The sequence below is a fragment of the Cibotium barometz genome, chromosome 41, assembly GCF_041138505.1.
Source record: "Cibotium barometz isolate CiBa-2024 chromosome 41, ASM4113850v1, whole genome shotgun sequence".
Taxonomy (NCBI): Eukaryota; Viridiplantae; Streptophyta; class Polypodiopsida; order Cyatheales; family Cibotiaceae; genus Cibotium; species Cibotium barometz.
The window spans coordinates 6,492,753-6,507,835 of NC_141086.1; the positions used below are offsets into that span (position 1 = coordinate 6,492,753).

At 39.8% G+C, this 15,083-nt stretch overlaps 1 protein-coding gene across 3 annotated transcripts in view; it reads right to left on the reverse strand.

Moving 5' to 3' along the window:
- Nucleotides 1-8,749: 8,749 nt before the first annotated feature.
- LOC147614638 (uncharacterized) overlaps nucleotides 8,750-15,083 on the reverse strand; it is a 68,023-nt gene continuing 61,689 nt past the window's right edge. For all 3 annotated transcript variants that reach the window (XM_086779904.1, XM_086779905.1, XM_086779906.1), the window contains 18 exons: nucleotides 14,020-14,154; nucleotides 13,794-13,912; nucleotides 13,346-13,621; nucleotides 13,183-13,270; nucleotides 12,967-13,072; nucleotides 12,735-12,848; nucleotides 12,433-12,596; nucleotides 12,226-12,343; nucleotides 11,875-12,099; nucleotides 11,503-11,693; nucleotides 11,250-11,417; nucleotides 10,969-11,074; nucleotides 10,449-10,586; nucleotides 10,018-10,182; nucleotides 9,717-9,923; nucleotides 9,422-9,616; nucleotides 9,250-9,321; nucleotides 8,750-9,124 (listed from right to left, as the gene is read on the reverse strand). In XM_086779904.1, the coding sequence (XP_086636030.1) occupies nucleotides 8,966-9,124; nucleotides 9,250-9,321; nucleotides 9,422-9,616; nucleotides 9,717-9,923; nucleotides 10,018-10,182; nucleotides 10,449-10,586; nucleotides 10,969-11,074; nucleotides 11,250-11,417; nucleotides 11,503-11,693; nucleotides 11,875-12,099; nucleotides 12,226-12,343; nucleotides 12,433-12,596; nucleotides 12,735-12,848; nucleotides 12,967-13,072; nucleotides 13,183-13,270; nucleotides 13,346-13,621; nucleotides 13,794-13,912; nucleotides 14,020-14,154 (2,746 nt within the window). In that variant the 3' untranslated portion in view covers nucleotides 8,750-8,965. The remainder of the gene's footprint in view (nucleotides 9,125-9,249; nucleotides 9,322-9,421; nucleotides 9,617-9,716; nucleotides 9,924-10,017; nucleotides 10,183-10,448; nucleotides 10,587-10,968; nucleotides 11,075-11,249; nucleotides 11,418-11,502; nucleotides 11,694-11,874; nucleotides 12,100-12,225; nucleotides 12,344-12,432; nucleotides 12,597-12,734; nucleotides 12,849-12,966; nucleotides 13,073-13,182; nucleotides 13,271-13,345; nucleotides 13,622-13,793; nucleotides 13,913-14,019; nucleotides 14,155-15,083) is intronic.

The window sequence follows — 15,083 nt, forward strand, 5'->3', positions numbered from 1 at the left end:
AAAGGATGTTGACAGCATGGGAATTATTTGTATCCAAGGACTTGGCAGACAGGAGGTCGGCCAATCCACAAGTGCTCGAAGGGCCTATAAATAGCAAAAGGCTAGGCTTATTGTATTGATTCAATCCTATAGGGGTTGGGTTAGTACGATACTTGTGTTTTGCATCAACATGTTCCTAGAAGGTGTTTAGGGCTAAAAGAAGACTCCCAAAGCTTTCGCATGTGACATTGCATATCATGTGCATGACATGGACATGCTAATCTCCTTCCTAATCTCTGAAGGGCAACATATAAAAAGACTAGATGATGGAGCTACAACAACTAGCATAGGCATGGAAGGCTTTGTGTAGGGACGAGGTTCATGTCGGCCATCATATGAGAGGCTCATGAGAGGACATCGACAGCATGGAAATTATTTGTGTGCAAGGACTTGGCTGATAGCAAGTCAGTCATTCCACAAGTGCTCCAAGGGCCTATAAATAGCAAAAGGCTGGGCTCTTTGTATTGATTCAATCCTATAGGGGTTGAGTCAATAGGATGGGACTCTCTTGAGTCAAGACAAGCCTATGGCTTGCGAAAGTTGTACACCTTTTTGTACTATATTAATATACTAAAAATTCGGCTCTATCTCTCTCTCTTCTCTTCATCTCTTGCTTGCATCTTGCATCAGCCTGTTCCTAGAAGGTGTTTAGGGTTGAAAAGACTCCCAGAGCTTCCACATGTGAAATTGGTATTAGAGCATCAGGCCCAGCAAGGCTACACTGATGGTGTCTTAGATGAAGGTGCACTCTCCAAGGAGAGTAACACAAGGCATGGAAGAAGTTCCGAGGAGGTTGGTTGGTGCAACGGATAAAAAGACCAGATTATGGAGCTACATTACCTAACATAGGCATGGAAGGCTTTGTGGAGGGACCAGGTTCCTGTCGACTAGGGCCCAGCATATGAGAGGCTAGTCAGAGGACGTCGATAGCATGGGAATTATTTGTGTCCAAGGACTTGGCCGATAGCAGGTCGGCCAGTCCACAATGGTAGTAATGAAGTTGGCCACTCTTGAAGGATGACTGAATCTTCTAGTAGCAATGAAGCTTGGTCCACCATGCAAATGTACAGTGCTTTAGATATATAAAGATGTTAACAGGCTTGAATGGCATATAAAAAGTATGCTTTGAGCTTTGATTGAAAGGTTTGGCTTGCAAACTTTCAAGCCCATGACTTCTCCAATAAAATTAAACTTTAAATTGAAGACTAATGAATGGGCCACAACTTGTGGATTGTACTCTTGATAAATCAGTTAGATTATTATATGTTTGATCATTTCAAGTCCTAAGATGTATTTTGCAATCAGTTATGTGGCTCATTTCATGCAAGAGCCATCAAAGGAACCATTGGAATAGCACCGAGAGAATATTGAGATATGCCAAAGGTATAATTAATCATGGAACTTGTATTTGAAGCTTTTAATAGTCATTATTCACGTAGGTATAAAGATGATGATTGGGTTGGTTGCTCAAAGGATAAAAGGTTTACTTTAGGGGTATTGTATCTCTTTGGGAAATAGTTTTATATCTTGGTTAAGTAAAAAGCAATCCACAATCTCTTTGAGCTCTATGCAACATGTGAGATCACTTTGTTGATTCAACCTTTGGAAGATACATACATCAGTGTTCTTCATCGATCGCTCTCCATTGTGGTAATACATCCTTACTTCAACTTCTTGGAAATCTAGTCTATTGCGCAAGGACTAAACACAATGAAGTACAACATCACGCTATCATCTCATCCATTACAGAACACAAAAATAATGTTGTGGATATTTCACCAAGCTATTATCCTCAAGAAAATTTTGAAATTTGATGTTTGGTGTAAACTCTAGCCCAATTTGCACTTACGAGCGAGTGTATAAATGTAAGTGTTAATGTCACTTTAGCATTTACTTTTAGGACCAACTTATTATGGTCAAAAAGGTAGTCACATCAACTCCAAAAAATACAAACATATGTTCATAACTCATTGAGTATATATAGACAATCATGATAATTATCCTACAAGACATGGATATGGAACTCAATCAATTAGAATCTTCACTAGCCTACGTTTGTTGGAATAGTTTTGTAAAACTTAGCTTGTAAACCATGAGGGATTCCATTGTGGTGGCTTCTAAAAAGTTGTAGAGCTTACAACCTCTAGCTACCTTAAAATATCATCAATACCATCATGATAGTTTGTGAAATATGGTAGTTGCAATCAACAACAGTTATGCATTAATTAGACAATTAGCAATAGCTTTATAAATATGTGTCGTCTCGATTAAAGTTTAATTATAGCATTTAAGCAAGTGCCTTTTGAGGTCTACATTGTTTCCAAGTTGATTTTTTTGTTATTAGATTAATACATTAGTCAAGCTTTGCCTATGTATGACTCTCGTCTAAACTTTACAGTGTGTTCGTCAATTGTCACTTCCTAATAGTTCTTTGTAATGGTGACATTCTTTGTGTATGATATTGGTTTGCTTAGTTTACACATCTTTTCATTTCCAATGCTTGTATGGTTTTGTCTATAAATCCAACACTAGATAAGCTCTCTATAGGGTTAGAGATATGTGTTGCTTGGAGTGTTAATTGGGTTGTAGATGTAGACATTCAGTGCTTGTATGGTTATGTCTACAAATCAAACACCAAATAAGCTCAAACAGTTGGTCTTGAGAGTTCAAACGTTTTAATCAAGACATAAAATCTCTCCTCAGCTCATGCTCATGTTACATAATATTATGGAGTTGTGCAAGTGGATTATATTTGTCAACAAAATTGGGCACAAATATATTTTTAAGCCTCATCTTGTCTTCAAAGATTTAGAGTTATGTATCATTGATATCTAACATTAGGGGAAAATTTTTTTTTTTGATAGGTCAATCATCAACCTACGAGTCTCACAAATGGATTCAAAGGTTTTTGGATCTCCCTCACCCATAAACATTGACGTGAAAGTTGTTAATTCTAACAGAGGTGAAAGTTAGTTTTCATGTGATCAAGGATCAGATTTCCTTTGATAAGATAAGATTATTTTTAGAAATGATAATCTTGAAAATCTCGGAGGGTGCCACAAGTTACCCATACTTTATCCACTTCTTTACCACAAATCATCACTCAGAGAGCAATGACAAGGGAAAGGGGACTTGCAAATGGTGAGCTACGACTCCAAAAAAAGGGGTGTGGAAGGAGTTTGGCCACCTCCTAGCAATGGTGCCAAAAATGTTTTGCTCCTTTCCTACTCTTTCCATACATGGATAAATGGAGTACAATTATTGTGGACTCTCGAGCTCACTCCTCTTGTAGTCCTCAATCATCCTCAAACCTCTCCTTCAAGATAACTTCTATCACTTGCAAGGGTAACTCTCCTCTCATTCTCTATTTTCTCTGTCATAAACATTAGAAAGGAACATGCACCAAGAATCATTTTAGCTTCTACTTTGATCTCTCTCTCACACACATATAAAGAAGAGAAAGTAAATACACAAAGGGGGGTTGTGTTTGGAATTATGAGAATTTGACTTATGTACAGCTGGCCCCTTAAGTTCCCAAAAGCCACCTTTCTAATAAAGGTTACAATTTTTATATTGCCTTTGCATGCTTGCCCTCATTGGGAAATCCATGTTCTTTTCTCTTGGTTAAGTTTATATGTAGTCGATGTGTCAATGTGAACATGGAAGATAATATCCCATTGTGGTTGGAGCTGTGATCAGAGCTTCCTTTAGCTTATGGAATGCTTCCTTGCATTCCTTTGTTTTAGCTTGTTAGCCCTCGTTAACACCCGCCCTTTAGCGTGTTTCCTGCCCCTTCATTGTGCTTTCTCTCCTTTATCTACATGGCTAACCTCCTTGCCTCTCCACCTTGATCTCCCCTCCATCACCCTCATCTTTACATCCTCCTCTTTGTCAAGATCCTTTTGGCATTTGCGCACCCTAAATAACCATGGCCATGAAAAAAAAGGGGGAAAAAACATTAGGAAGAAAAGAAGGATAAATGAGAAAAAGAGAGGACAGAGGAAAAGAAGAAATCAACCAAACAAGAAAAGAACAGTGGGGAAAAATAGATAAGAATTAAGAAAAGGTAAAGAAAATGTTATGTATATTTTGATTCAATTTGGGATAGGGTTGTAACAAGGAGGAGGCAATGATAGAATGTGTGTAAAAGGAACAAGGTGGTTGAAGCTTTTAAAGAGTACTGCAAATTGGTTTCTCGAGGTGGTTTTTATGTTGCCTTCTCTCAAAATTCTTTCCAAGGTGTAGAAGTAGCATGTGTCAGTGGGTTTTAAAGAGTATTGCAATTGATCTTGAGAACCATCTAGAGATCTTTGATCAATTTTATCATATCACAATCCATTTTTCAAGAGTATTGCAATTGATCTTGAGAACCATCTAGAGACCTCTAATCAAGTTTATCATATTACAGTCCATTTTAGAGTATTGCAATTGATCTTGAGAACCAAGTTTATCATATTACAGTTCATTTTTAACATTTCAAAGCTCCTTTGAACCCCATCAAGTCTTTTTGCATCCCTCTAAACTCCTTAAGCTGCCTTGTACATGCTAAGAGATCTCTTTAAAGTCCTTCGACTCTAGTGAACCTTCTAAGTTATTCCTAGGCCCTTAGAAGCTCTTTGGGGGCTCTCCCTTGAGCTTATCTCCCCCAATGATCTCCTTCTCATCCAAAGTCTTATCCATGAATTCAAGTCTTTTGGGTAAAGTGTTGACAGGAGTCAAGCTTCATAACCCTTATTGATCTCTTTCTTGTAAACTTAGATGAAAAAAAGAAGTGAATAAACGAGTGCAATTGCGAGTGTGAGTGGAAGACTTGTGTAACATCAAAACAGCCATGCCTACTCCCTTCCAAGCAACACAAAGGTAAAATTGAAGATTTCTCTACCATTGGTTCTCTACCATTGGACTCTAGCAAGCATTATGTACCATTGGTTCTCTACAATTTCACTCTAACAAGAATTCTCTACAATCCCCTCGTGCTCTCCCTTCTTTCTCATTCCCTTCCCATCTCCATGCATCACTCCATCCTAACTTGAGATATGAGCCTTAATCTTATTGCTAGTCAATGTAATCTTGTCCTACTCGTGCAAACCTCGAATCTCAAATGAATACCACAAACTCAAGCAAAACCAACAAGACAAGAGCTCATATGAGACATATGAGAGTTGAACACTCACTCGTACCATGATAGCTAGAAATTCCAAGAAAGTAAGCACATGAAGAGTATTGAAAAGCACCCAAAGGGAAAGAGGAAAATAGAGCTCCCAAAGCTGAAAATGGCATGTAATAGTTTATTGATGTAGAGACTTTGCCTTACATACATGTTGAGTCATGGGCATTCACAGTTGTCCACTACCCAAAACTCACTTATTACATCATATATTCTCTAACCCCTTGTTTTTTGACTTTTAATTAATTATCATCTATTCTAGTATCATCACGTGTGTGTAATGTTACAATTACCTATAATAATGAAGCGCCAAGCCCAAAAAAGGGCTTTGTCATGTTGTTGGGTTCCAAAATTTACTTGACATAGACTTGTAATCCATCTAAAATCACCATTTTAGCCATGTTACAGTGTGAATTGATTTACAAGCGCTTACAATTTATGAAGGACGCAAATACAATACCAAGTGCGGGAATTGTGAGTGAAATACTTATGCTAATTGAAACTGGTTAGCATACTCCACTTCTCGTGGCCGATCACATCCTTGGGATTGAGTTGAAGATGTGGTGCATGTCAAGATGTATGGAAGCTAGAAACAGTGTAAATTGATTAACAAGCGCTTACAATATAGGAAGGACGCAAATACAATACCAAGTGCAGGAATTGTGAGTGAAATACTCATGCTAATTGAAAGTGGTTAGCATATTGAAAGTGGTTAGCATACTCCACTTCTTGTGGCCGATTACATCCTTGGGATTGAGTTGAAGATGTGGTGCATGTCAAGATGTCCAGATTTTTGGGTCTCAGTGCATTAGTACTATATGGGGTGATATTATCCATACTCTTATGGCTACTTGGGCTCGCATTCAGGGTCCTCTCGTTCTGCGCAAGCAAAGTGCGTTATATTTATGTGGGAGTGGGACCATGGCATTTTCTTTTCCTCTAGTCCCACAGATCTTTCATGGCATCATGATGCTCCTCAGGTGGTTGAAATCACCTTACATATTGGGGTGATTCTGTTCTTTTTTGGCTTATAGCTGTGGTTGTTGTATATCTTTTTCTTACTTAATAGAAGTCTCTTTTTGAAAAAAAAAATGGTGGTGGTGTCACACAGGATAATGAAATTGCAATGGTGTGTGACTAGTCCATTGTTCCTCCAATTTTTTTAAAAAAACAGATAAGGTGGACATGTTAGTATCATGGAAAGGAGTTAGTCTATGCAAGGGTTAGTGGAGCCTTGGTTATGAAAGTTCACTTAGTCTAATGGGTATGCCTTACAAAAATTTAGCCTATCTTGGGTACGCCTTACAGAGCAGCAATGATATTTAGCCTATCTTGTTCAAGAAAAGCTTTGCAATCTTGAAGTTTGCCAATGAAACCAAAGTGAAATTGGGGAGTTTCTAGCATTGACAATTATAGCAGCAGGGCTGCTAGACGCAAGCCAAGGTTTGCACATTTACATGCAGTCACGGATGCCATGTGGGATCACATGGTCACATGGGATATACATATATCATTCGTATATCTGCATCTTCCAATGGGCACATAGTCATGAAATTTTACAGATGCCATGCTGCATCACATGGCCACATGAGATACATATGCCATTAGGATATTTGCACCTTGCAATGGGCTCTTGGTCAAGAAACTCTGCACGGATGCCATGGTCCATCTCATGGTCACACTGGATACATATGCCATTGGTATATTTGCATCTTGCAATGGGCACATATCTTGTCTCGCACCATCACATGGGATACATACACCATCAGTATGTTCGCATCTTGCAATGGGCGCATGGTTATCACATTTGACACACACAAGAACAAAGATTCATGGTCCTCAAACCATCAGAAGCGTAAAGGTTGCAACCCTTTGGACTTCAAAGGAGCTAACAGCAAAATTTTCAAATAGGAGTAGCAAAACTGGAAAAATGCACAACAAGGCAGCCAAAAAAAATGGGCAGTTATTTGAGAGGGCCAAAGTCCTTATCAGGGAGCTTAGAGAGCCAAAGTCAGCATCATCCCAACCTTAATTAAGATTATACATGTGTACTCTTACTCCGATGAGCCTATTAACCATTATGCCTTTGTAATCGATCCCATTACATTAGGTCATACTTGGCCTGTGCAGAGTAAATCAAGCCTCTCCACACTCATGGATTCCCCTACGTTAGATATTCTTTATGGATAAAGGCTGATTCCGCTTCTTTGTACAAATACAGAAATCCAGACGCTCACTATGGTAATGTCTATGCTGATGATGATGATTGGATAGACATACAACTAGTCTACTCTTTTATATAAGTCTTTGAGTCTTTTCCCTGGCTCAATATCCACATGGAACCCTTGTACTACTCGTCTCATAAACCTATTATTGGGTTTTTTGAAGGTGATCTTAGATTTTAGACACACATCCAAGTACAAGGTCTATACCATGCTCTCCCTCAAAATACACAATACACCTCACTACATTTATCATAGTGCTTACCATTGAAAATGTAGTGAGGTGTATTGTTCATCTTGAGGGGGAGCATGGTATTCATGAAAAACATTTTTCCTAACAATTCTCAAAACCTTCAAGCTCAAGACTTTGAAGGTTTTTTTTTTGTAAGTTTTAAGCAAAATATTATAACTAATATATCTTAAAATTTCCAAGTTTTGATGACCTACTCAAAATTTTGAAGGTTATTTTTAAAATTTTATTATTCATCAAACACTAAACCTCAGTTTTTCGTGATCACTAGTTATAACCTCGTTCTTGAAAATATATGAGATAAGTGTAGTCTTGATCTTGCCAAATATATGAGATAAGAGTAGTCTTGATCTTGCCAATAGGTGGTAGCTCAAGTGGTGAAGTGTTTGTCTTGGGACCGGGAGGTCATGGGTTGAAACATCACTAGGTGTTCCCTGGCATTGCCTACAACGAAAAAAAATCATCTACAGGCGATGAAATGCGTTTATGGACAGTGAAAAAACAGTAACTGTGAGAGGATCTTGAGCCAGAAGAAAAAAAAAACTTACAGCAAGCACGCCTCCCACCCAAACAACAGCCATGAATCATCAACAGGCTCGTGTCCCACACTATGTTGATTTTAAGGAATACATAACACATGTATGATACCTTGCCAGATGGTAGATCCCGCTAAAGGCTAGGGTAGAGCTTGGAGCTGTGGCTTGTCTCTCTTAAAATGACTGAACATAAACATACATTGAGATTCACCGATGCAAACATAGCATGTATACATATTATTAATGAGTCGTCATCAGTCGTCATTTTCATGTGGTTAGAGAATACTAATACACTTAAATCATTATATGTACATATATATATGCCAAGAATGACCATCTTCTGATTCCCTCTTGCCATATACGTTGTATTTAACAAGTGCTGTTGAAGGCTTCCTCCAGTGTGTTTTGACATCAATACAAAATGATGAATTTGTTTGATTAACATACACAATATGCCATTTATGTCACCATTTCAGCTTGATGTAGCAACATCTATAAAAAACAGTAGACACACCACCAAATAGGATGGATCTTGTTTTAACAGAAGCCATTCTTTTAAGTGATTTTTGATACGAGTGTCTCAAGGTGTACAGCTATACCGGGAGCAAATGACGAGGGTTGTGACGTGCTCCTATCTATATACTACCAACTTTCCATCGTGCTGGTGTAAAGATATATATTTATTTATATACTGTAAGTAAAGAATGATAAATGCTCACTGTGACTCTCCAATATATTGTTGTATGATGCCTCAAAAATATAGATAGTTTGACTGATTCAGATCTAACTGGCCATCCTTTGAAAGCATAGAACGTGCATCCATTACAGAACGGGGCGGCTCCAAGTCTTTCTCTTGTAAGGAGTGCCCTTGTAATTTCTGCATTTGAGATGCAAACAAGTCATCCAGGATCTGTACACAGACAAGTCATTCAGAGCACACCAAGTTGGCAAGTATATCCACTTACTAAAGATTAAGATAGGTGAGGACAGGAGGCTGTGAATCAAAGACCAAGTTGGCAAGTATATATTACTTACTGTCAAAGCATACCATGACCCCTTGTACCATGACCTGTTCTCTTTTCTGGTCTCCAAGAAGTGCAGCACATCCTGTAGTTAGCAATTTCATGTTAGATAAAGTTAAGATGAAGGCAATGCTGAGGAGGGTACAATCCCCCATCCAACTCAAAACTCAGTCCACAAACCACACCTGACCCATCCTATCCCAGTATCCACGGCATATAGCCACAAAAACTCGAGTGGAGAAAACATCGTGAAGATGGCTTATTGTATCAGTCAACTGTGAGCTTAAAAGCTGCATTCGGTCACGGAATTCAGACTCTCCACCTGCTTCCCTGGTATCCTGAAGTATCTTCCTCAGCTTTGTCATCCGCTGCATGCAAGCCTGCAGAAGGAACATGGCAGTTTAGTTAAGTTTGCCAGTGCCTTTGAGCCTTTTAAAAGTTGGAAAACCTCAAAACCCCTGAAGTGTGTTTTTTCCTTACATTGTCAAATAGCTTCTCCACAATGGCTTGCAAGAAGTTCTTATATTTTGCTCTCAATAGTACTGTCACCTCATTAAGTCGCTCTCCGAAACCGACTCTCTCAGTCCCTTCCGATGGCAAGCATGCCACCCAGGCTTTCATCTGGTTTTCGATCTTTGGCCGCAAAGCATCCAGCAATCTCTTGATTGTATTCAGAAATATGCCAAGCTGTTGCATTCATCATTACACAACATTAGAATGCATCCTGAAAGACTCTCCATGAAGAAAGTTGCCATCCAAGAATATCAGGAAGAGCCTGTGCCTGATTAGGAACGCTATAGACAGCCAGAGTGCGTCTTCTTGTTAGCTTCTGCACATATTGGAGGCTGAACTTCTTTGGAACCATCACATCTTTGAGAGGTGTAAGCACATCAGCAAACTGCTTCTCCAATGCAGCTATTATGGCTGTTTCCACATCAGCAATGGCCTACGTATTCCAAGACACAAATCAGCACCAAAGTATCACTGGCACTTGTTCAAAGGTAGCACCAAAGCATCACTGGCACTCGTTTCAAGGCAGCTTACACATGCCCAAAAATCTAGGACAGATACGACAGATGGGCTATGGACGGGAAAAAATACCTATCCCAGAGAAAATTACGGCTGGATATCTTTCCCTATGGGTTGACATGTGTATGCATTCAAAGAGAAACAAACATGAATGGAGGACTGGAAATCTTAAAGACCACTTACACTTTCTAAAGCAAATGTGTACTCTGGCCAACGATTCAGGAGAACATCGTACTCGTTAAGAGTCTCCCTAATACGCTCGTACATTTCTTCCACAAAAGGAGACGTGCCATGCTGAGTGGTGACACCTGTCCACCGCACCTACACAACACGAGTACAGCCCACCAGTGTTATTGTGAAGTGTGAGAAAGAGGCTTACAGGGAGCATCACAAACCAATGTTACTGCACTAACTGCAAAATCCAAATAAGCTTGTATTTTGCAAGCATGTCATCCACTCCACTTCTTGTAGGAAGTATAGGACTTTCTAGGGCACACAATTTTGTTTCTACGAATACTGCAGCATGTTACTAGAAGAATTACAAAGGCTAGATGATGTGTTTCCATCCTCGATAGATCTATTACACCTGCAGTATGATCCCTAAAATAAGGCTAGGCTTGTGATGATCTCAGGCAGCTATCAAAGTGCTTGCTCAAGGAGAAGATTAATAAACTGCACAAATTTGTTGCCTGATTCTGCCCACCTTGTCCAGCTTGCAGAATTCCAAGAGATTGAGGCGTTTGTCTTGAATCCAAAGAACTATGTATAAATGGAATAAGTCTTTCGCATCCACCCCTCCTTTTATTGCCCTACCACAAAAAGCAAATCAACTCAACAAGGGCTAGCATTGAGAGAAGCTCTAAAAGAACACCTTTATGCGTCATATGCTTGGTAAGTAGTACTCATTATCAAGTGATGCACCCATCCTCATGGTCATCCTCCTGGCTTTTGGAAGTAGATGTGTTCATACGTGTAAACACAAACCTGATGTTCCAAGAGACCAGATGACTTTCAAAGTCTGCAGTTGCAATCAAAAGCTCTATAACCGGTGAAGAGGGGCTGGAAGGAGGGCAAGCCACCAGGAACGACCTCAGCCTGTTGCAAAGCTCCACACTGTATATACCAGTTACTATGCTAGGCAAATCTATTGCACTGCAAAAAGACAATCAACCTCAGCAAGGAGCTATCAAGGGCAATTAGGACCAACCAAAGGTGAACCTTGATAATTTGCATGTACCTGGGCAAGATATGCTGGTTGTGTATCTTAATGTCAGTCTGAACTTCATTACTTAAGTTGTTGCATAAACTCATCATCTTACAGTAAGCACCCGACGTGGTCAATGGATCAATTAAAAACCCCTCATTGTTGCTAGCGACAAACTCATCAGTTTCTGCCATGTGCCTCCTGCACCTCTTCATTGCAGCCGTCTGCAAACCCGAAGCAATCAATAGTCACTTGATATCAAATGAAAGCTTTCTTTCGGGTTTTCAATTAGGCCCACAATTCTCAATGTCTCTTGGTCAGAAACCACTAAATAAGCTTAAAAAGTGGGACTGCTACTAGCATTGTTTGCATGTTATTTCCAAGAAACAGTCCACTAAGACCTGCCTGAAAGTAGTTGCGCAGCATTGTTTGAGCCTCTGTAGAGAGCACATCATGTAGCAGTGTATATAGCTTCACTGCTGGAGCCAGGGCAGGGGCAGCTTCTCCTGCAACGGGTGTTAGAAGTTGAGCAATTCCAGACGGTGATGACTCATCCAGAGACTTGTAGTTCTCAAAAACCAAAGCAAGAAGCTGCTCTACTTGATCTTGTACATCATACATTATCCTTTTCTGCATCGAAAGTAGAAAACACTAACATCAAACAGTATACTAGAAGGCACAATTTAATGGAAAAATAATGTGAAAGGGAGCAAAGGCCCTTGGTGGAAACCAAGCAGACTAGGACAAATATCAGACCTCTTGACGGCTAAGTGTAATTTGGTGTTGGGCACTAACTAAAGGATACAACAGGTCATGTATAAGCAGAAGGCAATCTTCTGTTGGAGTAGCAATCTCCATCACATATGAAAGATATCTGTTCAAGCCAAGACCAATAGGAATCATCCACCATGTGCCCAGTACAATCTTCTATGGAGATGCATGTACCTTGCATTGAAATCTCACCTCAAGTTAGTGTAGGCATCCGACACTCCATAGTAAACAGCAAACTCCGACAACAACCACTTCCAAGAACCATGCAGTCTCAGATTTCTTTGTCGAAATTGTTGTGTTCGCATAGCAGCCTCCAGAACAATGTCATAGGCCAAAGTCTCACTGACAATACCCAACTGCCAGCATCAAGTGAATTACGATTAATACCCTGACCTAAAACGTTAAAAGACTCAATGGCCAAATAACCTCATACACATACTTTTCACCTCATACAAAAGCTGAACAAGGCAAAAAATGTAGGTGCATAAAACCACCTTGTTGACAGTAGAAACACTTGAATCCACAATAAAACTGATGAATAATTGGACCTTCCCAACGCACTCCTGATCTCGCTCATTATACACAGACCACCACCGCAACCGATCATTCTGTTTGTAGAAAAAGATGCCAACAATTCAATCAGAAAACACTCAAAAACACATGTTCTCTTGAATTGCTCCCATGAGAAGAATGAGGCATAGAAATAAGTGCAACAAAAACTTGGACCTGATCATCACTTAATAAAGCCAGCTGCACAAGGGTTCTTCCCTGAGAATTCCCCTTGGAATCTTGAACCTCGAGAATAAGATCATCTCCAGGACTTTCTGGATGGCTGTACAGGGTAACACATCTCAGAATTCTCTAGTGTGTTGCCAGAAAACGATATGTGAATGTATTTATGGAGATCAAAACTCAACTTCTCAAAGGACAAAGCTGGCTTACAAGATGTGCGAATTGCCTGAACCTGGGTGCATTTTCACAGCCTCTTCCTCCGGTGTGCTTTTCAATCTTAAAAGACAGGTGTATGTCTCTGCAACATAAAGGCGGCATTACTTGAAGGCTCTAAAGAACTGCAAAAATAGAGATTATGTGAACAAGTTTGCACCTCCGGGTGCATCCATCAGTGATGTGTTTCGCAAAGAATTCACACTTGCTTTTAGTAGGCCCGAGACCTGACGCATGTACTCAGCTCCAGCTTGCATGTAACTAGTCCCACGTGCCGAAGAGCTTCGTGAGATCTGACGAGGGAACACACAAAACTTCTTTACGCTATCCCATCCTGCCAGAAGATCTGACTTCAAATCTAGGCCACCACAAGCAGCATCAAAGGATGGAAAGCTGCATCTAGGTGGCACTTTCATTGTCAGCCTCACCTTCCGAACTGTTACCAGCTCACAGCAACAAATTTGCAGTATCAGTAATAGCTTCTGCAAGAAACTTAGTTAATGCCTCAATGAGCTTGACTATTACTTCGTGAAACATGCATGCACACAATCATCATTTCAAAATGCAGAAAACATGCTAGCAAAAGAACACCCAGCTATTTGGGCCACCTTGAACTCTTAGTTTTCCTGCATCCTTATTTTGCTTGGATGCAGCCATGGCTTCTGGATCTTCCACAGCAGGATTTTGTGAGAGATCCTCCCGTGGTTGCAAGAGAATATGCTTCAAACTGAAAACACCAAAAAGTAGATAAAAATGCAAGGAGTACAAATGAATTGTATATCCAAGAAGATGGACTTCATACACATTGGTGAAGAATCTGAGGCAAACATTTACCCAAAGGAAGAACGAAGCAGTGAACATTCATCAATCAAGAACTCGGGCACCTCCACACATCCTCTTGTCCATGCTCGAAGGCAGAGCCGTACACAAGCATCATATGCTATGACTGTTGGCCATGCAGCATGACCACTGTATATGACAACAATTTACATAAGATCCTTGAATGCCTTCCCATCACTTTTTTTTTTGAAGGTAAAAAACAATTAGTTGAAACAAGTATTCTAGTGCATAAATAACTCGAAATGATAGTTTCAATCAACATGAATGTTGTAAGCATAGAACACAAACAATAATTCTGTGTGTGTTGATAAGCATGTGTAAAAAGATAACAAGACAAACTATGACATGCATAAAAGCATCTCCTAAATAGGTCCCCCTTCATCTTCACAAGTAGGCAGGGAGTGCTATCAATAAACAGTGTCTTTTCTTTGGCATGTCATTTGCACAAGGTGCTCTTGTCAGAAATGGGAGCATGGCAGAAGATAGTTTGCATGCTTTTGTAATCATTCAGGAAGTGCCATGATGCTCACTCAGCTCTTGTCAGAAATGGGAGCATGGCAGAAGATAGTTTGCATGCTTTTGTAATCATTCAGGGAGTGCCATGATGCTCACTCAACTTCGACATTTTCTCCCAAGCATTCCAGTTTTCCATGCATGGCTTTAATTTAGTGAGGCTAGTGTTATCACAAGGTCTACAGCTAAGGTTGTTGTGTCCACTGTTGTTAATTCTAATGAGTCTTGAGTCTAAAAGCAACACAGAAAGCCCAAAAAGTAACATAAAAAGTAAATAAAGTATCAGCTTTAATTGCTGGGGAAAACTACGTACAGACATGCCAGGATCACTTATAAAAAATCTAGAACTCCAAAGTTAAACATGTTTTTGACATCTAGTTATTCATAGATCGTACGTACTCATTTTCAGTCTCTTATACCCTTAGGGTCTTTGTAGACATTCATACAATCTCTCTCTCTCTCTCTCTCTCTCTCTCTCTCTCTCTCTCTCTCATCTTGTTCTTGGGATAGTTTCCTACGACATAAAAACAATCCTTCTTCTTCTT